We start from the raw sequence: 21,614 nt of genomic DNA, 5'->3' as shown, positions 1-21,614 counted from the left end.
CCACCGCCGTCAGTCTGTCTGTCGCCTCCACGCCTCCCCCCCCAGCGTCCCGCGCCTGCAGCTTTCCCCGAAGACATTTGGTGTCAGTATAAGGACGGCTTTTCCTCGCACGCGGCGCGGCTCGGTCTCGCCGCCGCCGCCGCACGTCCCCGCACCGCCAGGCGCTCGGGCTCCTCCGCAGCCCCCGCCGCGCGCAGACCCCGCGCTTCGAGCCCGGAGCCGGAGGCGCGAGCAGAGCCGAGGCAGGCGAGAGACCGGCCCCAGCCCCGCGCTCCCCGCCGCGCCGGTCTCTCCCGGGCACTTGCCCCGCCGCTCGGTCCCCGCAGCACCCGCGCCCCCGCCCCGGACCGGAGCGCCGCGCTCCCGCCCGCCGCCCGCCCAGAGCCTCGCGGTCCCTCCCGCCCGCAGCCGCCGCCTCCTCCTCCCACCATGGCCCGGGCCCCCGGGCCCGCCGCCCCCCGCCCGCCGCCTCCCGCGCCCCGGGGGCTCAGCTGATCCTGAATTGGCGGGGGGTCGGCTGGCGGGACTGGAGGTCCCTCTCGATCGCCGGCTTCGGGTGCGGACGCGTCGTCTCCGCGTCTTTAACCTGGACGACCCCCCGCGGCCGGGCCAGGTCCATGCCAAGGTAGGTGGGGGCGGGGTGGGTGGGGGGAAGGAAGGGAGGGCTTCGTTTCGATGCCAGTTTCTTGGCGCGTTGGCTTCTCTCTTCACTGGGGCATTTATTTATTTATTTCTGGGGACCGATCCTCCCCACCCGCGCGTACCCGTCAGGTGAGCCCCCCATCCCGCGCCTTCGGGGCCATGCCTTGGGAGGAAGGACAGGAAACTTTGACCGGTCCCCTCTCCAAGGCCACGAAAGTTCTCTCGGTGCCAATACTGAAGCCAGCTGAGCCAGCGCTGCAGAAATTTATTCAACAAGTCAGGCTGGCGGCCGGGGCCCGGGCTGTCCGCGCGTCCGGCCGCCCCTCAGCGGCTGCGGCTCTGCGGGCAGCTGGGCCAGAGCTGGTGCCCGTGTCCGGCGGGCTGAGCTGGGAGCGCTGGCCCGGGAGCGCAGCAGCGGGGGCACTGGATGGGGGAATCCCGGGCAGGGTTTAACTTTGCTGGAGGCGGGGGTGGCGGAGACCCCCTCTTTGGCCCGCACCCCAGCGGGGCGGAGGCCTCGCTGCATGAAGCCAGGCCAGGGTCGGAGCCGGGGCTGTAGGGGTGAAAGGGACCCTCGCCGGCTGGAGGTGTTATGTAATGAGTGCTCATGATGATTGGGTACTAATTGCCTACCGGGTGGTGTTAGGGGGGAGCTGTGGGGGACTAGGGGGCTTGGCAGTGGTGGGGAGGCCTCTTTTGGGGGAAGTCATGGTGCCTGGGGGAGGGGGCTGTGGTGGGGCCCAGGCTGAGGCCTCAGTCAGCCCCTCTGCTAGTGTCTTTCTTCCCTGTCAGAGCCCTGGGGGGTCCTGATCTGAGGATGAGATTGGGGTCTGAGAAGTCCTCTGCGCTATATTCTCGTCCTTAGGGTCTATGTCCTGGGTCCAGGTGTGTGTGTGTGTGTGTGTGTGTGTGTGTGTGTGTGTGTGTGTGTGTGTGTGTGTGAGAGAGAGAGAGAGAGAGAGAGAGAGAGAGAGACAGAGAATGAGCGAGCGCTGGAGTGGGCCTGCGTGTCTGGCGTGTGTGGTGTGCTGGGGTCTGATCACCATGTGAGGAGAGTCTTGGTTGGAGCACTCAGATTGGCCCAGGCAGTGGCCAGTTCGTCCTCTGTCTCTCACCGCCTGGAGGATTCACCCTGCAGAGGCTGGCACCGCCTCGGGGCTAGGATGCTGTGTGAACAGAGGTGTGGGTCTGTGGCCCAGCCTAGGGGAAGGGTTTGGCCCCGGGTGTGGGCCTACCTTCCTGCGCCCCGTCCTCAGGCCCTGCTGGCACCTGGTCACCTCTTGGATCTGTGGCTTCTCTTAGCCCTAAGGACTCACTTCCGGAACTCTTGTCCACCCTTCAGGACAAACTTTCTGTTCAGGCTTCAGGATCCAGGACTGGGCTGGGAGTCTAGAGACCTCCCAGTTCCCTTCCGGCCTCCACCGTCAATGCAGAGACAGAGGGAGGGGACACCAGTGGATGACAGGTCAGGACAGGACAGGGTGACACTGAGCAGGGACCAGGTCTGGGGCTGCAGCAGGGGGAGGAAGAGGAAAAGGAAAGAGTGTGCCTGGAGGCTGTTGAGCTGGCCTGGCACCAAACCCATGAACCTGCCCACAACCCCAGAGGGCCTGGGCACCACATCGTGGCCTCCATGCTCTCTTCCTAGCTGTGCAGAGCTGCTGTGCCTGCCCCAGGGCTGCTGTGCCTGCCCCAGGGCCCCTTCCCCTTCCTTTGACCAAAGTTCTCTGCCCACTTCTTCCCCATTTCTTCCTCCTCACCCTGCATGCCCTTCCCCTCGCCCCCATTCCAAGCCTTCCTGAGAAAGCTAGGGCTGAGAGGGCATCTTCCAGGCCCACCAGGGGGCGCCAGGCAGTCCTCGGGTCCCTGCGGCCTCCCCTTGACCTTGAGTGGTCAGGTAGGGGTGGAGGGTGCTGTGAGAACCCCCTCCTCTCTCACCCTCTTTCTGCTCCAGACATCCTGCTGAGCCCATAGCCAAACGGGGAGCAGTTTTGGGGACCGCAGCCTCTCTGTGGTTCTGGACCCAGTTCTCCACCCTGAGCCCATGGGGATCACCACCTCCGACTCCCCTCCCCCAGTCTCCTTCATCATGCCCCCCTCCATGGCCCTCTCTGCCACCTTCAACCCACACCCCAACTGTGGCTGCCCTGGGCCTCAGCCCCAAGGAAGGGGCTCTCAGGCCAGTCTGTTTCTGGGCACCACTCTGTCCCTCCCCCACGCTGGCAGGGCTCCTGCCACCCCGCAGTTCCTAGTGCTTTCCAAGGGAACCAAACAGGCTTCTGTGTGGCTCTTTGATCCGTGGCTGTCTCCACTTCGGCAGCTGCCTTCTTTGATTCCTCAGCCCCCCAGCTCGTGGTGTCAAAACTGTCTGGAAAGAGGGGATGCTGGGCTGGGTGTGGGGGTCTATAGAGACCCCCCTGGGCTGCAGGGAGAGCAGGGCGCTCTCCCCTACATCCCTTCTCCACTGTCGCCAGCTCTTCCCCTGCTCCTCTTCCTCGCCTGTCCTCCTGTCCCCACTTCTCCTTTCCAACCCCTTCCCTGCCTCCTGTTCTTTGCCGCAGAATGTTTTCTTCCCATATGTTCCTAGGACATGCCCCAGCCTTAATGCCTTCAGTCTGCTCTTGTGCCCCTAGAGTCCCGAGTCTGGCCTGGGGGCTCAGAGAGCCCAGGGAGCTGTATATGCCCTGCACACTGTGGGTGTGTGGTCTGTGGATCTCTGGGAGTGTGACTGTGTGGGTCTGGGTCCAGGGATCTAAGGATCTGTGGGTGTATGTGTCTGAATCTGTGGATGGTGGATCCATGGGTCCGTGGGTCTGTGGATCCTGATATCCAGGAAGATGTGGGTTGAGTCTCTCCCCCCACCATGGCTGCCAGTCTACAGAGGGAAGAAAACAAATTGGATTTTCTGACTCCCTTTTCTCTCTAATATTTATTGTTCACGTACTGTGTTCTAAGGCCTGTTCTGGTCACTGGGGGACACAGCAGTGAATGGAAGGGAACAGACAAAACCTGTCCTCTTGGAGCTGCTGTGCCTGTGAGAGGATCCGGGCCTCCCCTGCCAGGTGCTTTGTGGGGACATGACCACAAGTCCTGGTTTCCACTCATACTCTGGGATTGGAGAACCCAGACCGTATTGATAGACAAGAGGTGCAGATCACAGAGGATTTAGCATGGCATGTTTGGACACCTCTGCAAAAGAGCTGGGTGCTTTTGGGGCTCCTTGAGCAGGAGAGGACGAGAAGGACGTGGTATCTTGAGGGTGGAGGTTCTGTGGAGGCCGTGGGCTTTTTAGGGCCAGGTTCAGTGCAGACCTGGCCCTGCCTCCCAGAACTTCTCCCTTCATCTCTGAGGCTCTGCCTCTACCTACTGCCCCCTTCTCCTGGTCTCTGGCCGGAGTGGTCTGGCTAATGGTGCATGTAGAGAGGAGCATTAGGGTTTTGCTGCCTGACCTGCCCTGTTGAGCAGCGGGGGCTGCATCCAGCCCTCCGTCATTGTAAGGTCTTAGGCCCCTTTTGGGAGGGGCCTAAGCTCTGTCCCAGCTGGGGTAGAGATGAGCAAGTCCACAACCATGGCAGGAGGATCAGGTCACCTAGCATCGCAGGAGCATCCGCTTCTTATAAAACTGGGATAATACCTTCCAGCTGAAAGGATTTTTGTGAGGCTCAGACGTGTTTCTGCAGCACCTAGCATGGGGCCTCGTACAACGAAGCTGTCTTTTCTTTCATGAAGTTGCTTTCCAAATGCTTTTCCCCATTTGCTCTCTGGTTTTCAAGGCAGAAAAGGCATCGTCTTCTGCATTTTATACAAAAGGAAATGAAGCTTGGGGAGACCATGTGATGTGGGGAGGGCAGAGCTGGTCCTTGAGTCCTGGGACTCCTGATCCAGTGCTCTTCCTGCTGGACACCCCTCCCTCCCATCAGGGGCCAAGTTCACCCTGATTTGCTAGCTGAAGTAAGACCTAAGGCCCTAATTACTGCAGAGTGAGTAAAAACTGATCAGCAGAAGCGCCTGCTGGGAGATGTTCAAACACACTGATGGAGGTTCTGACACAGTCTCGCTTGCCACACTTGTCCTAGGGCCGAGAGCTGGCTGAAAACAAACAAATGGCAATGCCTGGTTATAGACACGTGGGCAGGTGCAGGGGGTGGGGGCGCGGGTGGGCTGCAACCTCCTGTCCACAGTCTGGCCTGGATAACCCTTTAACTGGTGACCTGGAGCTGGACTGCCCAGATCCAAACCCCAGCTCTTTTACTAAGTAGTTCTTGACCTTGGGAAGATCCTTTAACCTTCCAGTGCCTCAGTTTCCTCACCTATCAGGTGGAGAGAGCAAAAGCCCTTCTCAAAAGCTTACTCTGTGCCTGGCATATAGTAAGTACTCACAGATAATGTCGGCTTTGATTCTCGTTGGCCATCACGGGAGGGGTTGCTGACTGAACCCACTCAATAGGCTGCAGAGCTGGGAGGGCTAGCTGTTTATTTTTGTGACAGGTCTGAGATGAATGACTGGAAGATGTGGGCAGGCTCAGCTGACCAGACCAGAGCAAGTTTTGTGACAGGTCATGCAATTGCAGGGGCCGCACTTCAGCCTTTCCTCTTTAGGCTGAGGAGCTCTGGCTTGGCTCAGCTTCTCTGAAGAAGATCTGAGGGGATCAGTGGACCACATGCCCCACAGGTGCTGCCGTAGGACTGGGTTGCCAGCTGGGTCCTGATGCTCCCAGTCTGCATCAAGAAAGGCCAGAATCAGGCATGTAACCTATCTGCTGTGCTCTGGGTGGCTTGGTGCAAATCCGGTCCTGCCCATGCAGAGGAAAGGGCACAGACTTGAGTGTGACTGGGGAGGGGCCCCAGGGAGGCATACGATGTGGAAATTGTCACCCAAGGAATGGTTGAGGGAGCTGGTGACAAGAGGCCTGGGGCAGATGAGGCTCAGGGGTGGGCGGGCTGTCGTCATGCGTCTGCAGGGCTGTCATGTGGAAGAGGGAGCAGATAGAGGGTTCCAGGGGCTCTGGGACTCTGGCTGGAAGATTCTGGAAGGCAGGCTTCCTGCAGTCTCACAAAGGCTTTTCTGTGGATCACCAGATGCAGGCTCTGCATTGGTTTGTATGTGTGAGTGGCTGTTGTGTCTATGTGTGTGTGATTGTGTGTATGTGTCTGTGTATTCTGTGTGTGCATATGTGTCAGTATGTGTGTGAGTGTATGTGATCTGTGTGATTGTGTGCATATCTATGTGTCTGGGTGTGTGATTGTATGGAAGTGTGTCTGTGTGTTATGAGTGTGCCTGTAAATGGGTGTTTTGTGTGTTTATGTGTGAGTGTGTGTGATTGTGTGTATGTATGTTTGTGAGTATATGTCTAATTGTTATGTATGTGATTGTGTGTGCCTGTGTATCTTTGTGTGCATGCATGTCTGTGTGTGTCAGTGTGAGTGTATGTTATGTGAGTGTATCTGTGTGACTGTGTGCATATGTATGTGTCTGTGATTGTGTGTGTATGTGTATGTGTCTGTGAGTGTGTATGTCTGCGTGTGTGATTGTGTGTATGTGAGTGTGTGTCTGCATGAGTGAGTGCTGGTGTATCTATGTACCGTGTGTGGTTATATGTCTGTGTGAGTGTGTGTTACGTGTGTATATCTGTGTGTGATTGTGTGTGTGTGTTTCTGTGTGAATGGGTACTGGTGTATCTATGTGCCGTGGGTGGTTGTGTGTCCATGTGAATGTGTGTTGTGTGTGAATGTCTGTGTGTGTGATTGTATCTGTGTGTTTGTGTGTGTAATTGTGTGTGTATGCCTGTGTGTGATTGTGTGTCTGTGTGAGTGCATGCTGGTGTACCCATGTGTCGTGTGTGATTGTGTGTCTGTGTGTGTTGTGTGTTATGTGTGTAGGTTGGTGTGTGTAATTGTGTTTGTATGTCTGTGTGTAATTGTGTGTGTGTGTGTGTCTGAGTGCATGCTGGTGTACCCATGTGCTGTGTGTGATTGTGTGTCTGTGTGAGTGTGTGTTATGTGTGCATGTCTGCATGTGTGTGATTGTGTTTGTGTGTTATGTATGTGTATGTAATTGTGTGTGTGATTGTGTGTCTGTGTGTCTGTATGAATGCATGCTGATGTACCTATGTGCCGTGTGTGATTGTGTCTGTGTGTGTCTATGTGTGTGTTGTGTGTGTGCATATGTCTGTGTGTGTGTGAGGTTGCATCTGCAAGTGTGTGTTATGTGTGTATGTGTATGATTGTGTGTCTGTGTGTGAGTGTGGTACGGAGCATGTGATTGTGGGTGTGTGAATGTGTGTGATTTTTGTGCTTGTGAGTGTGTATGGTGATGGATTAGGTCACCTCCCGCTCTCATTCTTTTGAGAGATTCTCTGTTTGAAGATCTGGAGACAACGAGAGTCTAAAACCAGACATCGTTTCTGGGACCCCTGGGGTTCAGGAGTCTGGAACTCCATGGCTGAGGGTACTAAAAAGGATGGGAAACTGTCAGGAGTCTCATGTCTCACTGTGCACCTGCCTAGTGCCCGGTGGGGCTACCCCAGCTTGTCTGCACAGCAGCCCTGCCACGGTGTGGTCGTCTCCTCATTTTATAGACAGGGTAGCTGTGGGCACCTGCCAGGCTAAGTTGTGTGCTAAGGTGGATTGTTGTCAGGACTCGAATACAGGTCTCAGCTTCCACTGCCCGTGCTTTGAAACCCACACTATAGATTCAGGATGATTGTAGTTAATATTTTGGGCCTCCGAAGTTCTGGGTGATTCTAAGATAGTCTGAAATTCCTGGATTCTAGTATTTCCTGAACAAATTTGTTGCTTGTTCTTCTACTAGTGATATTAGCTGGTGTGTGGTTGTTGACAAAGGGATAAACAAGTTGCCTCCCTGTATGAAAACACACATGTACACACACATACATACACATGCACACACACACACGGGGTCTGGGGCGACCAGGCCAGGCCTCAGGTCTTCCTCCACCAGGGCTCTGAGCTCTGGAGACACAGGACATTCTGACACTGCACTCCCAGGGTTCTGGAGTGCTGGCTGGAAGATTCTGGGAGGCAAGTTTCCCCACTGCCTTGGGAAGACTTGGACATCTTGGCTGGACCAGCAGCTGTATTGCCACTGTCTGATTACTCAGCTTGGGGAGGCCTGGTTCCAGGGCACCATTCCCGTCCCAGGTTGGTGCCTGGAATGGTTCAGTGCTTGGGCTTGGGAGTAAGCAGACCTAAGCTGGGACACTAACTCTGCCTGGCACCAGCTGGCTGACTAGGGTCATGGTTGTACTTCCCTGTTCCCCTGTCTCCTTCTCCATGAAGTAAGAATGAGAATGATCTGTATCCCATGCAGTTGTAAAAATGGACACAGATGATGCATAGAGAGACTGTTGGCCATTGCTCAGTGGGGTCATGGTGATGATAGTGGTGATGATGGTGATGGTGGTGATGATGGTGGTGATGATGGTGATGGTGGTGATGATGGTGATGGTGGTGATGATGGTGTTGGTGTTGGTGATGGTGTTGATGATGGTGATGGTGTTGATGATGGTGGTGATGATGGTGATGGTGGTGATGATGGTGTTGGTGGTGGTGATGGTGTTGGTGGTGGTGATGGTGTTGGTGATGGTAATGGTGGTGATGGTGATGATGGTGATGATGTTGGTGTTGGTGATGATGGTGTTGGTGATGGTGGTGGTGATGATGGTGATGATGTTGGTGTTAGTGATGGTGATGATGGTGGTGTTGGTGATGATGATGGTGTTGGTGATGGCAATGATGGTGGTGATGATGATGGTGTTAGTGATGGCGATGGTGATGGTGTTGATGGTCATGGTGGTGGTGAGGGTAATGGTGGTGATGGTGATGATGGTGGTGTGGTGATGATGGTTTTGGTTATGGTGATGGTGATGGTGGCGGTGGTGGTAATGGTGGAGGTGGTGGTGATGGTAGTGGTGATGATGATCATGGTGGTGAGGACAATGATGGTGATATTGATGATGATGGTGATGATGCTAGTGTTGGTGTTGGTGATGGTGTTGGTGGTGATGGTGGAGGTGGTGGTGGTGATGGTGGTAGTGATGATGATGGTGGTGGTGATGGTGGAGGTAGTGATAATGATAATGGTGGTGGTGATGATGGCGGTGGCGGTGATGATGGAGATGGTGTTGGTGATGGTGGTGATGGTAGAGGTGGTGATAATGATAATGATGGTGGTGGTGATGGTGATGACAGAGAATGGACTGGGGTAGCAGCCCCTGGGGATGACACAGCTGGACCAGTGCATGCTCAGCCATCCACCAGAGTGCCTCCCCATCTACAACACGCTGCTTTCTATTTTTTTTTTTTTTTTTTTGAGATGGAGCCTTGCTGTCACCGAGGCTGGAGTGCAGTGGCACAATTGTGGCTCACTGCAACCTCCGCCTCCTGGGTTCAAGAGATTCTTCTGTCTCAGCCTCCCGAGTAGCTGGGGCTACAGGTGTGCGCCGTCACGCCTGGCTGATTTTTGTATTTTTAGTAGAGATGGGGTTTCACCATGTTGGCCAGGCTGGTCTCCAACTCCTGACCTCAGATAATCCACTCGCCTCGGCCTCCCAAAGTGCTGGGATTACAGGCATGAGACACGGCGCCCGGCAGCCCATCATTTGCTTCTTAACAAGAGCCTGCTGAAGCAGGCTGGAGGAGGGCTGAGCTTTATAGAGAGAGGCTCTTTATAAACTGAGGCTCTAAGATGCTGCCGGAGTCAGGAATGGGGGTCTGTGTTCCAGACACAGTAGGCTTCTGCTCCTATCCCTGTTCCTGGAGGCCAGCCCAGCTGCCACACTGCTGCTTGGTGGGCCACTCAGGGGAAGGAGCATCAGGGTTAGGCCCTGGGAGCACCTAGAAGAAGGGGACTCAGGAACATGGAGGCAGCTCAGACTCTGGCACCTGATCGACCTGAGTTTGAATTCACCAATACTGTCACCTAAAGCAAGTCCTTTAGTCTCTGTGAGGCTCCATCTGCAGACAGATTGGAGCTCAGGGAGGCCCAGCTGCCAGTCCCCTCAGGGCTTCCAGCTATGGGCACACAGGCATCTGGGATAGGAGCTGGGCCACAGACACAGGAAAGAGAGATTTCTGGACTGGACTTGGGGGCTTTGGGAGTGGAGAGTGGGTCAAAGAGTAGTGGCCTGGGAAGCTGCTAAGGAACAGGTCAGAGGGAGATGGTCTGGGTGGTCACTGGGAGCAGGTCCGAGGGTGGAGGCTGGGTGGTCACTGGGAGCAGGTCCGAGGGTGGAGGCTGGGTGGTCACTGGGAGCAGGTCCGAGGGTGGAGGCTGGGTGGTCACTGGGAGCAGGTCCGAGGGTGGAGGCTGTGTGGCCGCTGGAGAGAGAGTTGAGGGTGGTGGCCTTAGGGGTGTGGTTTCTGGGAGCCCCACAGTGAGGGGAGAGGTGTGAGAACGGAGGGTAGCACAGTGTGGTGGCATTAAACAGGCCGACAGAGGCAACAAGCAGGTCAGCACAAGCGACATAGCCCAGAGACAGGAAGGGGGTAGTTTTGTGCAGTCCCGGAGTCGGAGAGCTCTTTCCGCCTGTGTGGTTTCAGGAAGGACCTTCAGCAGTGCTGGGGCAAGGGTTGCAGGGTGTGCCACTGTGGTCGATGCAAGGCCCGGTGCTTTACCTCGAGAATAAATCTCAATCCACCGCCTTCTCCCTGTCTTCACCAGCAGCCAAGGGCAGGCCAGCCTGGTTCCTCCTGGCCCTTCCTGTTCCACCCCTGCCCCTTCATCCGCTCTCCCTTCAGCCCCTAGAGAGATGGCTTAGAAACAGGGCAGAGCACACCACTCCCCTGCCTAAAACCCACCTGTGGCTTCTATTGAACTTGGGATAAAACCCAGGCTCCTCTGTGTTCTCCCCTAGGGCCCTGCCAAACTCTTCGGTTTCATCCGCCTCCCTGCCCCAGGCTAGGCCTCACTTCTGTTCCTTAAATACACTGAGCAGGCCCCATTCTCCTGGCCTTCGCACGTGCTGTTCCTCCTATGCTCTTCCAGCAGATCAGTCAGGGCTGCTGCCTTCTGATTCTCGGTTTTCACTTAAACGTCTCTTCCTTTAGAGAGGTCAAGATGATTGTCTCCACTCCTACCTTTCCCCCTTGTTTATTTACTTGCCAGCACTTTTTATTCACTTAGTCAACAAATATTGATTGAGCACTAGTATGCTCCAGGCACCATTCCAGGTGCTGGGGATACAGCAGTGAGGGGATACACCTCCCTTACAGGCTTCTCTTAGGATGGGGAGACAGACACCAAATCGTGGAGATATAAAGACATAAATTATGCACTGTGTTGGATGGTGATAAGAGTTGTGGAAGAGAGAAATTAATCAATAGGTGTGTCTCTCTCCTCTGTGGAAGTGTGGGCTGAGTGGGGGCTGGTGCCGAGACTGGCTCGTGCCCCAGCATAGCCCAAAGCCTACACATAGGAGGTGCTCACTGGACAAATGAATCAGTAGGGCCTGGTAGAACAGGGCCTGGGGGGAAGGAGAAGGTGACCCAATGAGAGAGAAGAGCGGGAGCAGGGCCTAGGACCTGAGGAGGTCCAGTCTGGCCAGAACAAATGGCCAGGGGAGGGAGTGGTGGGCTCCGAGGCTGGCACAGTGGTGGGCAGAGCTGGCCACCCTAGGGAGGGTGTGTTTCAGCCCAGGAGGCTGACACGTGGCAGGCCAAGGTGCCTGGGAGCTTATGTAAGGCCCGTGGCTGTTTTTCTGGAATCAAGAGCAAAGCCCTGAGCTCAGGAGAAAACTCTGCCTCCCTGACCAGCCAGGGGAAGTGGCAGGAGGTGCCAACTCCCGCCCGTTGCCCCCGGGAGCCAGAGAAATGTCCAAATGCATCAGCTCCGGGTGGCTTGGTCGACAGCCCTGCAGCAGCTGGGTGGGCACCAGGGATGTGGGCCCCATCTCAATCCCACGGTCCAGACTGGCCCTGTAGGGGTTCTAGGGTCCCAGGGACCTCAGGGGACAAAGTTTTAGGGATTGGTGCCCTTTGGGGTGAGGTGGTGAAGGGCAGGACCTGTGAGTGGGGCTGTCCGTCCCACCTTGCCATTGACTGCCTGTGGAGGCCCTCGGCCAGCGAGGGCACCGTCCGTTGTCGTGAAGCCTGCCTGGGGGTCTGGTGCTGGGATTCTGGCCTCTAAACACCACCTGGTGCTTCACTTGGCTGGGTGCGTAGCCTTGACAAGCCACTTTGTTCTCTTGGCCTCAGTTTCTTCACCTGCCAGACGGGCATAACAGTTCTCTGAGGTGGTTGTGAGCATCAGATGAGGCCACAGGGAGTAGGAGTGCCCTGAGTCGGAGTCGGAGCCAGCGAGATGATTTGCAACACCTAGAACAAAATGGAAATGTGGGACCTCTTGATAAGAAATTAAGAATTTCATGTTGGTGACAGTAGCATTCTAAAGCAAGTTCAGGGCCCTTCTGAGCACAGGGCCCTGTGCAGCTGCCTGGGCCACAGACCCAGGAAGTGGGCTCTGACTGGAATTATTATTATTATTTTTTTCGATGGAGTCTTGCTCTGTCGCCCAGGCTGGAGTGCAGGGGTGTGATCTCGGCTCACTGCAACTTCCACCTCCCGGGTTCAAGCGATTCTCGTGCCTTGGTCTCCTGAGTAGCTGGGATTAGAGCGTGCGTCAGCACGCCCAGCTAATTTTTGTATTTTTAGTACAGATGGGGTCTCACTATGTTGGCCAGGTTGGTCTCAAACTCCTGACCTCAGGTGATCCACCCACCTTGGCCTTCCAAAGTGCTCGGACTACAGGTGTGAACCACGTGCCTGGCCTTTGACTGGAATTCTATTTCTGCTGTTACTCCGCTACATGTCTGTCCCGTCCCTTCTCTGGACCTCAGTTTCTTCATCTGTAAGGCAAGGAGGTTGGACTCTAAGATTCCTGGGTTCTCAGCCTTGTAAGGAAGTGGCTAGGAGGTCCCTGGGTCAAGGACTCAGCTGCAGGTCTCAGCTCCGGGCTCACTTCCTCAGGGAAGCCAACTGTGATTCCCTCCTGGCTTGCCAGGGTTCCCCCAGTCTCTGATTCTGCAGCACCCCAACTTTGCCTTTGTAACCTGAATTGTCCTGGCAATCATGTCTGTCTTTACAATCACCTCTTTTTTCTTGCAAGTTTTCTTTACCTTTGATGGTACAATAAATACATAGCTCTAGTCTTGTAAAAAAGTTAACATGCCTGCCTGCCTGCCTGCCTGCCTGCCTGCCTGCCTGCCTGCCTTCCTTCCTTCCTTCCTTCCTTCCTTCCTTCCTTCCTTCCTTCCTTCCTTCCTTCCTTCCTCCCTCCCTCCCTCCCTCCCTCCCTCCCTCCCTCCCTCCCTTCTTTCTTTTTTGATTTTCTATAATTACTTAAACATTTATTCTCTTAAATAATGAAAGATTTCAAATACAGGAAATTGCCAATAGACAAAAAAAGAGTTAATATCACAATTATATTCTAAGAAGGCTTTATTCTCCCCACTATCTTCATTTGCCAAAACTGAGGCTCAGCCAGGGTGAGCAGACTTGCCCCATGATCGCCCAGCTTGAAAGTGGATTCCAACGTGGGTGCAGCTGGGCCCTCAGCTGTTTCGTAATCCTCACCCCAGAGTGAGGGTGAGGGGCCTGTGGGGCTCAGGTGGGCTGTCAGAGCCGCATCCGTCCACTTATTGGTGGAAAGGCAGGTTGGGGAGCAAGTACCAGGCCTGTCCCCACCACGTGCCACCCTCTCTGTCTTCCCCAGGGCTCCCAGCTCAGCGTGGACATGGCTGAGAGCGCCTCCCCGCCCTCATCTGCAGCAGCCCCGGCTGCCGAGCCGGGAGTCACCACGGAGCAGCCCGGGCCCCAGAGCCCCCCATCCTCCCTACCAGGCCTGGAGGAGCCCCTGGATGGAGCTGATCCTCATGTCCCACACCCAGACCTGGCGCCCGTTGCCTTCTTCTGCCTGCGACAGACCACCAGCCCCCGGAACTGGTGTATCAAGATGGTGTGCAACCCATATCCTCCGCAGCCTTGGCTGATCGGGGCCCTGCAGGGGCTGAAGGGTAGGGGGCTAGGATTGAGCCCTGCTGCTCACACCTTGCTCCAGCTGGGAGACCTGAGGTCTGCGGTGAGGCCACTGGGCCTTGGTGGTGAGTGAGCTCAGAGGGTGGGTCTGGGGAGACCTCAAACGGATGAGGACCTGGTGTTCTGCTGATGTGAAGGTTCTGGAAGTTGCTGGTGGCTGTGGGGTCAGTCCAGTGGCTCGCTGGCTCAGAGAGTCCTTGAGTGTGGGCCCTGGACCTGTGCTGGGCTGGGACTGCAGATCAGTCAGACTCTGGAGCCACCTGATGGGCCGTGACCATACAGGGCATGGGAGCCGTGATCAGGAACTGTGAGTGTGGGCAGCGGGGCAGCCCATCCCAACACACAGGGCAGGACTCATTCTCCTTGCTGTGACTCCAAGCAGCCTCTTCCCAGGCCTCCTGCCTCCGCTTGCTGCCTCCAGTGGGCTCATGTTCCTCCTGCTTGAGACTGTCATGATTTGCTATGGCCCCGGAGGTGCAGAGCAAAGTCCTAAACCAGCCCATCGGGGCCTGCGTGTCCCACCCAGCCTCACTTTCCACCACTCGGCTTCCCCCCGTGCTCTTCTGAGCCTCAGGGTCTTCTCACTGGCTCTTCCCTCTGTCTGAAAAGCTTTTCCCTTCCCCCTGGACCTGGCCAAATCCTTTCCTACATCCTTAAAATCCCAGCTTAAGCATCACCTCCTCAGGGAAGCCCTCCGGGATTCCTCCTCTGCTTCATATTTAACTGTCACATCTAACTGTGGAATTCTGAATCTAACATTTGCCTCCCCTGGGGTACTGTCAGATGACCGAGGTGGGGACCCTAGCACCCAGCACAGTGCCTGGCACATCGTGGGTGCTCTGGCAGTGTTTGCTGGGTATACATGGGCAATGCCAGAGCTGACTCCTCAATAAGAAAGGGCGTTGGTTGGGTAGAGAGGGTGGTGGGAGGCAGGAGGAGGGCATGGCAGGAGTGAAGCCTGGAGAAGGGAGGAGTTGCAGGCAGTGTTGGAGCCTTGAGGGGCAGAGAGGAGTGAGGTGAGGCTGTAGGTGCAGCGGGAGCCCCACAGGGCCTTGGAGACTGCATGAGGGACGGGACTGTGTTCCAAGGGCAGGATTTGAAGCGGGGGCTGGAGAGGTCTATGCTCTGGAAGGACTGTGTGGCACTGGATTGCAAGGTTAAGCTGGGGGCCAGGGACCCAAGCCATGGTGGCCTTGTGGTTTGAGGGGCCCACCAAACAATGCCCAGAAACGAGGTTCTGGTGCTTATGGCCACACAGGGCAGGGTGCAGGGAGCTGGTGGGTCAGGTGCAGGCATGAGTCCTGCCCTGGATTCCAGGGATGCCAGATGCAGGCTGGGATGTTGAGACTGGCTGCAGGACTGCTGGGATCCCCTTCTGTAGGGGGCTGAGGTGATGGTGGGCCCTGGATCCCCCTAACTTTTGGAAACCAGAGGGTCTCTGCTGGAGTGGGAGGCAGAACTGGGTGTTCTTTGCTGGGTGGGGACTAAGAGCCTCCCTGTTCCTTCTGGGGGACGGCTCACAGGGTCTCAGGCATGGTGAGAGGGTCTGCTCGGTAATTAGTTCACCCAGCACTCACTGACGTCTGCCCTGGGACACCGAGGACAAAGAGGCAGAGCTGGTCTGTCCCAGAGAGTGCCTGGGGAGGAAGCAGGGACCACTCATGTGGCTAGTTTTTTTTTTTTTTTTTTTTAGATGGAGTCTCGCTCTGTCACCCAGGGTGGAGTGCAGTGGCACGATCTCGGCTCACTGCAACCTCCGCCTCCCAGGTTCAAGCAATTCTCCTGCCTCAGCCTCCCGAGTAGCTGGGACTACAGGTGCCCACCACCATGCCCTACTAATTTTTGTATTTTTAGTAGAGATGGGGTTTCACCATATCGGCCAGGCTGGTCTCGAACTCCTGACTCGTGATCCACCCGCCTCGGCCTCCTGAAGTGCTGGGATTACAGGCGTGAGCCACCGTGCCTGGCCTACATGGCTAGTTTTTTTTTTTTTTTTTTTTTTTTTTTTTTTTGAGACGGAGTCTCGCTCTGTCACCCAGGCTGGAGTGCTGGGCCGGATCTCAGCTCACTGCAACTCCGCCTGGGTTCCCGCCACTCCTGCCTCAGCCTCCCGAGTAGCCGGGACTACAGGCGCCCGCCACCTCGCCCCGGGTAGTTTTTTTTTTTTGTATTTTTTTAGTAGAGACGGGGTTTCACCGTGTTAGCCAGGATGGTCTCGATCTCCTGACCTCGTGATCCGCCCCAGTCTCGGCCTCCCAAAGTGCTGGGATTACAGGCGTGAGCCACCGTGCCTGGCCTACATGGCTAGTTTTAATACAAAGCACTGGGGAAACCTCAGGGGCTTGTGGCATGTGGACAGAGGAGTGCCAGGCCTGAGAAGGGGGTGACCACAGAAGTTTTGGGCCTTTAGGAAGAAAAAGGCTGGCAGGAGGACCAAGGGGACAATGTCACAATGTCTCAGGGGCCTTTCCTGGGTGAGATGAGAAGAGTTGATTCTGGCTTTGTCACTTGCGTGCTGTGTGACCATGAGTAAGTCACTTTGCCTCTTTGAGCCTTAGGGGGTCTGGATGGGCAATACTGCTCTGGGCTGCAGGCAGGGGCATGGCTCAGATGACTTGGCCTGGGAGTCTGACCCAGCTGTGTCTCTGACGGGCTGTGGCTGGACTGGCTGGGCTGCTGCCCAAGTGTCACGGAGAGGCCCCCAGATGGGGGTAGTCGAGTCCTGTCTGCCGTGTGTGTGACCCTGGGCAGTCTCCTCTCTCTGAGCCTCAGCACCTCCACCTAAAAAGGAGGGGCCAGACGAGTAACCCCTTCCAGCCCTGGGAGCCCGGGGTGTTAGCCACACACACCATGGGGGCTGCCTTGACCTCAGGCACCCTGACCCCTGACCACTGAGTGAGCCAGCCGCCTGGGAACCCACCCTGTTTTCCACATTTCTGGCCTGTTGGGCAAACAGAGTCCTTGGGGCCACTGTCTCCTTGGTTTTCACCACCCCTCTTGCCTCCACCCTCAGGGCATGTGGGTCGTGGCCTGGGGTTGGAGACAACAGTGGGGCTGGCCCAGGAGGGAGAGGAGTACTGGTTTCGGGAATAGCTGGGTCTACCTCTTGTCTGTCTTGGAGAGAGCCCTGTGTTCAAGGGGTGGGGCAGAAAGCAGCCCCCCTCCATCAGGAGGGACTTTTCAGTCCCAGGAACTGTGCAGAGCGAGGACTCTCCCAGCATCCCCATGGCCAGGGCTGCGGAGGCTGGGCTGGGATAGAGGTGATTCAGGTCTCAGCCTTAACTGGTGTGATATGGACTCTCTTCAGGCCTGAGATTTGGTGACTCAAAAGCACAGCAACTTCAAAGGTGTCAGCTCTGGGACACTCGGACTCAAAACTTCTGTGACAGTCTAAGGATTCAAAGTTAAGATTTAAGGCTCAGCGACACTGAAATTCTAAGCTTCTGTCATTCAAAGGCTGCAAAATTCTGTGTTTCAAAGAGTGTGTGTGGCCAGGCACAGTGGCTCAAGCCTGTAATCCCAGCACTTTGGGAGGCTGAGACGGGCGGATCACGAGGTGAGGAGATTGAGACCATCCTGGCTAACACGGTGAAACCCCGTCTCTACCGAAAAATACAAAAAATTAGCCGGGCGAGGTGGCGGGCGCCTGTAGTCCCAGCTACTCGGGAGGCTGAGGCAGGAGAATGGCATAAACCCGAGAGGCGGAGCTTGCAGTGAGCTGAGATCTGGCCACTGCACTCCAGCCTGGGCGACAGAGCGAGACTCCATCTCAAAAAACAAAACAAAACAAAACAAAGAGTGTGTGAGCCTAAGACTTCGTCGCTCTGATGCTGTGTGCCTAGGAGTTGGAGGATTCTGGACCCGCTGGACCCGGTGGCTGCAGCTGCTGCTGGCCTGAGATTTCATACCTGAATCAGGTCAGGCGGGAGAGAGGCCAAGGAGGGTTCCACAAACAGACCCAAGAGACTTGGCTGTCCACAGGGGACCCCTGGAGCAGGGACTCAGTCGTGGGGGGCTCAGGGTAGGCTTTAGGGCCTTGGGATGGGGTATGTTGGGGGGTGCAGGGGGGCAGGCAGGGGCTGAAGGCTCTAGGATTCTTTCCTGGCCAGAAACTTCATTCTCTCCTGTGCTCCATGGGAGGAGGCCTGGGGCAGTGCTTCAGCTTGCACTCCTCAATGGGACACCATTGGCATTTGGGGCTTGACAGTGCTTTGTAGTCCTGTCTATCTCGCATATTCAATAGTAGTAGTGTCCTTCAATCATTGTGACTACCACAAATGACTTTTTGCATGTCTAGACCTTGAAGAGGGTAACTCTCTTCCCCACTGAGAACCCAAAAGGATGGTGGATGTCTAGCATCAGGGTCTGGGTGGTGGGAGCTGCTCTCATGACGGCCAGGCACAGGAAGGGGAGGGCAGCATGGTAGGGTTCCCCAGACAGCCTGTCCTGTGCTCATATACCTGGTATTGAGGGGCCCTGGCCCAGAGCCAGCTGCCCTTTGAAGCCTGGTGCTCCCTGACTCAGCTCCTCTTCCAGCCTGGAGCTAGGCCCTGAGTCACTGCCTGACTCACCGGAGAGCCAGCAGGCTGCTGGGACCCTCATGGAGCCTGCGAGCTGGGGTGGGAAAGGGCCACTTGCCCAAATGTCAGCACTGCTCCCTGCCTGGCCTGGGCCGTGGGCATGGGCTGTCAGCTGGGGGTGCAGCTGCAAGGCCTCTGGGTTTGAAATGTCAGGGGATAGATTGTGCTACTTGAATCACGGGAAGCTGGTGTGTGGCACCGTGGAAAGTGCTGGGCACGTGAATCACACAGACCCGGAGGCTGGTTCTGTCTCTTGCTGTGTGACCATGGGTCAGTTTCTTAACATGTCCGAGCCCCAGTTTCCCCACCTGTCAAACATGGGTGGTAATGCCCACTCCACAGGGTTGATTGCACTGAGGACAGAGCAGGGCAATGTGACAGTGGAGCTTTGGGGACTGGAAAAGCCGCCATATGTGTGGTTATCACTCTGATAACCTGTGCCTCAGCTCTGAACAGGGCCCTTGCGTACTGCTGAGTCGACATTCTGCTTGCTGTAGATTCAATTAGACATTGGGGACAGGTCTTTAGATAGAACATAACACCTTCAGAGGATATTTTTTCCAAGGAACATCAGATCCAATCTCTGTTACTTAGGTGAATTTGAGCTTGTTCTGCTGCTAGTGGCCATGCCCCCATCAGTGCAGACATTGCTAATCGAGCCCGGCATTCTCCAGCAGGGCACCTCTGGCAGCATGGGGAGCCATCAGCCTGAAACCTATTATTATTTTCCACCCTAGATTAGACTTTCAGAGCCTTTCTTTCCTTTTTTTATTTTTATTTTTCTGAGACGGAGTCTCTCTCTGTCACCCAGGCTGTAGTGCAGTGGCATGATCTTGGCTCACTGCAACCTCTGCCTCCTGGGTTCAAGTGATTCTCCCACCTCAGCCTCCTGAGTAGCTGGGGTTACAGAAGTGCACCACCACGCCTGGCTAATTTTTGTATTTTTAATAAGAGATGGGGTCTTACCATGTTGGTCAGGCTGGTCTTGAACTCCTGACCTCAAGTGATCTGCCTGCCTTGGCCTCCCAAAGTGCTGGGATTACTTACAGGCGTGAGCCAACGTGCCCGGCCTTCAGAGCCTTTCTTAGGAGCATAACTGGCTGCATGTGAGTGAAGCGCCAGGTTGGGTTGCGCTCACTTCCCTTTCCCCCTCCCTGAGCCTTAAGTTTTCTCATCTCTTTAATGGGGTGATTAAAGATGATTAGCGATGATTCCTATAAAGCACCCAGCAGTGTGTCCGGCACAGAAATGTGCAGGATGAGAGTTGATGCTGATTGCTGAAAGCATTTTGTCTGTATTACCAGCTTTAATCCTCATAACCACCCATGGGGATAGGGGCTCTCATAGCCCCATTTTACAGATGAGGAAAGTGAAGCTCAAAGAGGTTGAGTCAGTTTTATGCAGGGTTGCACAGCCAGGCTGTGGAGGAGCTGGCGTGAAAAGCCCGATTTCTGCACCTCCCCAGTCCTGGCTTTTATTCAGGACAACATTGCCACCTGCAGAGTCTGGAGAAACACCAGGTTCTCCACGCTCCACCAGGGCAGAGAGGAGTTTCCAGGTTCTAGGCAGTGGGGCAAGGGTCCCGCTGCCTCTCTGTGGCCTCCCTGAAGCCAACCCCTTGGGAAGTCTGCAGCCCCCTGCCCTCCTGGCACGCTCCCGGGCTGGGCCTCCTGCATGCCAGCCAGTGCTGAGCCAGCGCTTCTGCTGTGGTGGGAAGCAGTGATGCATGGTGGGGAAGCCAGTCGGCTGTGAAGGCCGCCTCTCTGCTCAGGGAAGGGGAGGGCGCCAGCCTGGCGGGAGGCAGGAGAGGCCAGCTGCCCAATAACCCTGGACGAGTTACCCCACCCTTTGCGCCCTTGTCTTCCTGTCTGTGGGGTGGGGAAAGTCAGGCACCAGGTCTGGAAGGGGCCATCCAGGGCACTCATTTCCCCACCGCCCTCCTCGTGGGTGGGCCCCCACCTCTGTGCCTCTGTGGTCCTGGCTCTCTCCTGACCCCGCCTTGCCCCTCTGCCGACTTCTTCTGTCTGCTTCTACTCTCCTGTCTGGTTCCAGCTCTCTGCCTGCCAGGGCTGGGGTCTGGATGTCTGTGCTGCTGCTTTTTTTTTTTTTTTGAGACCAAGTCTTGGGCTGTCGCCCAGGCTGGAGTGCAATGGTGCGATCTCGGCTCACTGCAACCTCTGCCTCCCAGTTTCAAGTGATTCTCCTGCCTCAGCCTCCTGAGTAGCTGGGATTACAGGCGCTCACCACCACACCCGGCTAATTTTTGTGTTTTTACTAGAGACAAGGTTTCACCATGTTGCCCAGGCTGGTCTCTAACTCCAGACCTCAGGTGATCTGCCCGGCTCAGCCTCACGAAGTGCTGGGATTACAGGCTTGAGCCACCGCACCCGGCCGATGTCTGTGCTTCTAAGCGGCCGTCTGGTTCCACCCATGCACCTGGTGGAGACCCTTGCCTCTCGCACCCACTGATTTCATCTGGCACTGGGCAAGAAGAGGGCAGGGCACCCAGTCTCCTCATGGCCCCTCGGATCCCAGTCTTGTGCTGTGCGTGGCGAGGGTTGAGGCTGTCGAAGGAGGGAATGACTCGTGTTCATCCACTGTTCTCCCAGTCATTAGTACATCCACCAAGCCTTTCCCGAGTGTGAGCTGTGAGCCCAGCCTGTGCAGAGCACAGCTCTGGCCTTTCTGTACAGGAGGAAAACTGCTCTGGCTGTGCAGCCGGGAGACTCGTTGAGAAGCGCCTGTGGGATGATGGCGAGAAACGATGGTGGACTAGGGTGCCAGCTGAGGGCCTGGAGAGGGGACCTGGTGCAGCTCTGGCTCCTTTAGGGTTGGTGTTAGGAGGCGGGGACTCAGAGGTGACCCCAGGGTCTGTGGCTTGGTTGCCAAGTGAAGGAAGATCTGCTCCTGGCTTCTTAGACCAGTGGCCTTGGCCAAGTCCCTTGCCCTTGCTGAGCCTCTGTTTGCTCATCTGTGAAATGGGGGCCACAGTGACCTCCAGTTGGGGATATTGAGGAGGGTCCAATGAGAGTCCTGGGGCAAGCATGGACAAACTGCTGAGTGGCAGCTGTGTGCACACTGGAGCTGACGGTGGCCCTGGCAGGGTCCTGAGCCTGCAATGGGCTGAGATGCCCAGGGCTTGGCCAGGGTGGGAGATTGTTGGCTCCTGGAGGCGGGAGGGCAGGAAGATGGGGAGTGGGGCCTGGAGAGCTGTAAATGTGTTGGGAGAGGAATGGCGCCATCTCTGCAGAAGACTGCCTCCCATTGCCTGCTGTCCCTACCCCGGTCACTTAGCCCCTGCCCCTGTCTCTGAGCAGGCCACCTCTCAGTTCTGCTCCA

At 56.2% G+C, this 21,614-nt stretch overlaps 1 protein-coding gene across 1 annotated transcript in view; it reads left to right on the top strand.

The window, feature by feature from the left end:
* The first annotated feature begins 497 nt into the window (after nucleotides 1-497).
* The window catches only part of CACNA1I (calcium voltage-gated channel subunit alpha1 I), a 135,738-nt gene continuing 114,621 nt past the window's right edge, over nucleotides 498-21,614 (top strand). Inside the window, 2 exon segments of the mRNA XM_050806160.1 lie at nucleotides 498-625; nucleotides 13,373-13,626. Coding sequence (XP_050662117.1) covers nucleotides 13,394-13,626 — 233 coding nt within the window. The 5' untranslated portion in view covers nucleotides 498-625; nucleotides 13,373-13,393.

This window comes from Macaca thibetana, chromosome 10, assembly GCF_024542745.1.
Source record: "Macaca thibetana thibetana isolate TM-01 chromosome 10, ASM2454274v1, whole genome shotgun sequence".
In the NCBI taxonomy this organism is placed as follows: Eukaryota; Metazoa; Chordata; class Mammalia; order Primates; family Cercopithecidae; genus Macaca; species Macaca thibetana.
This window is presented reverse-complemented; position numbering and strand designations above follow the sequence as displayed.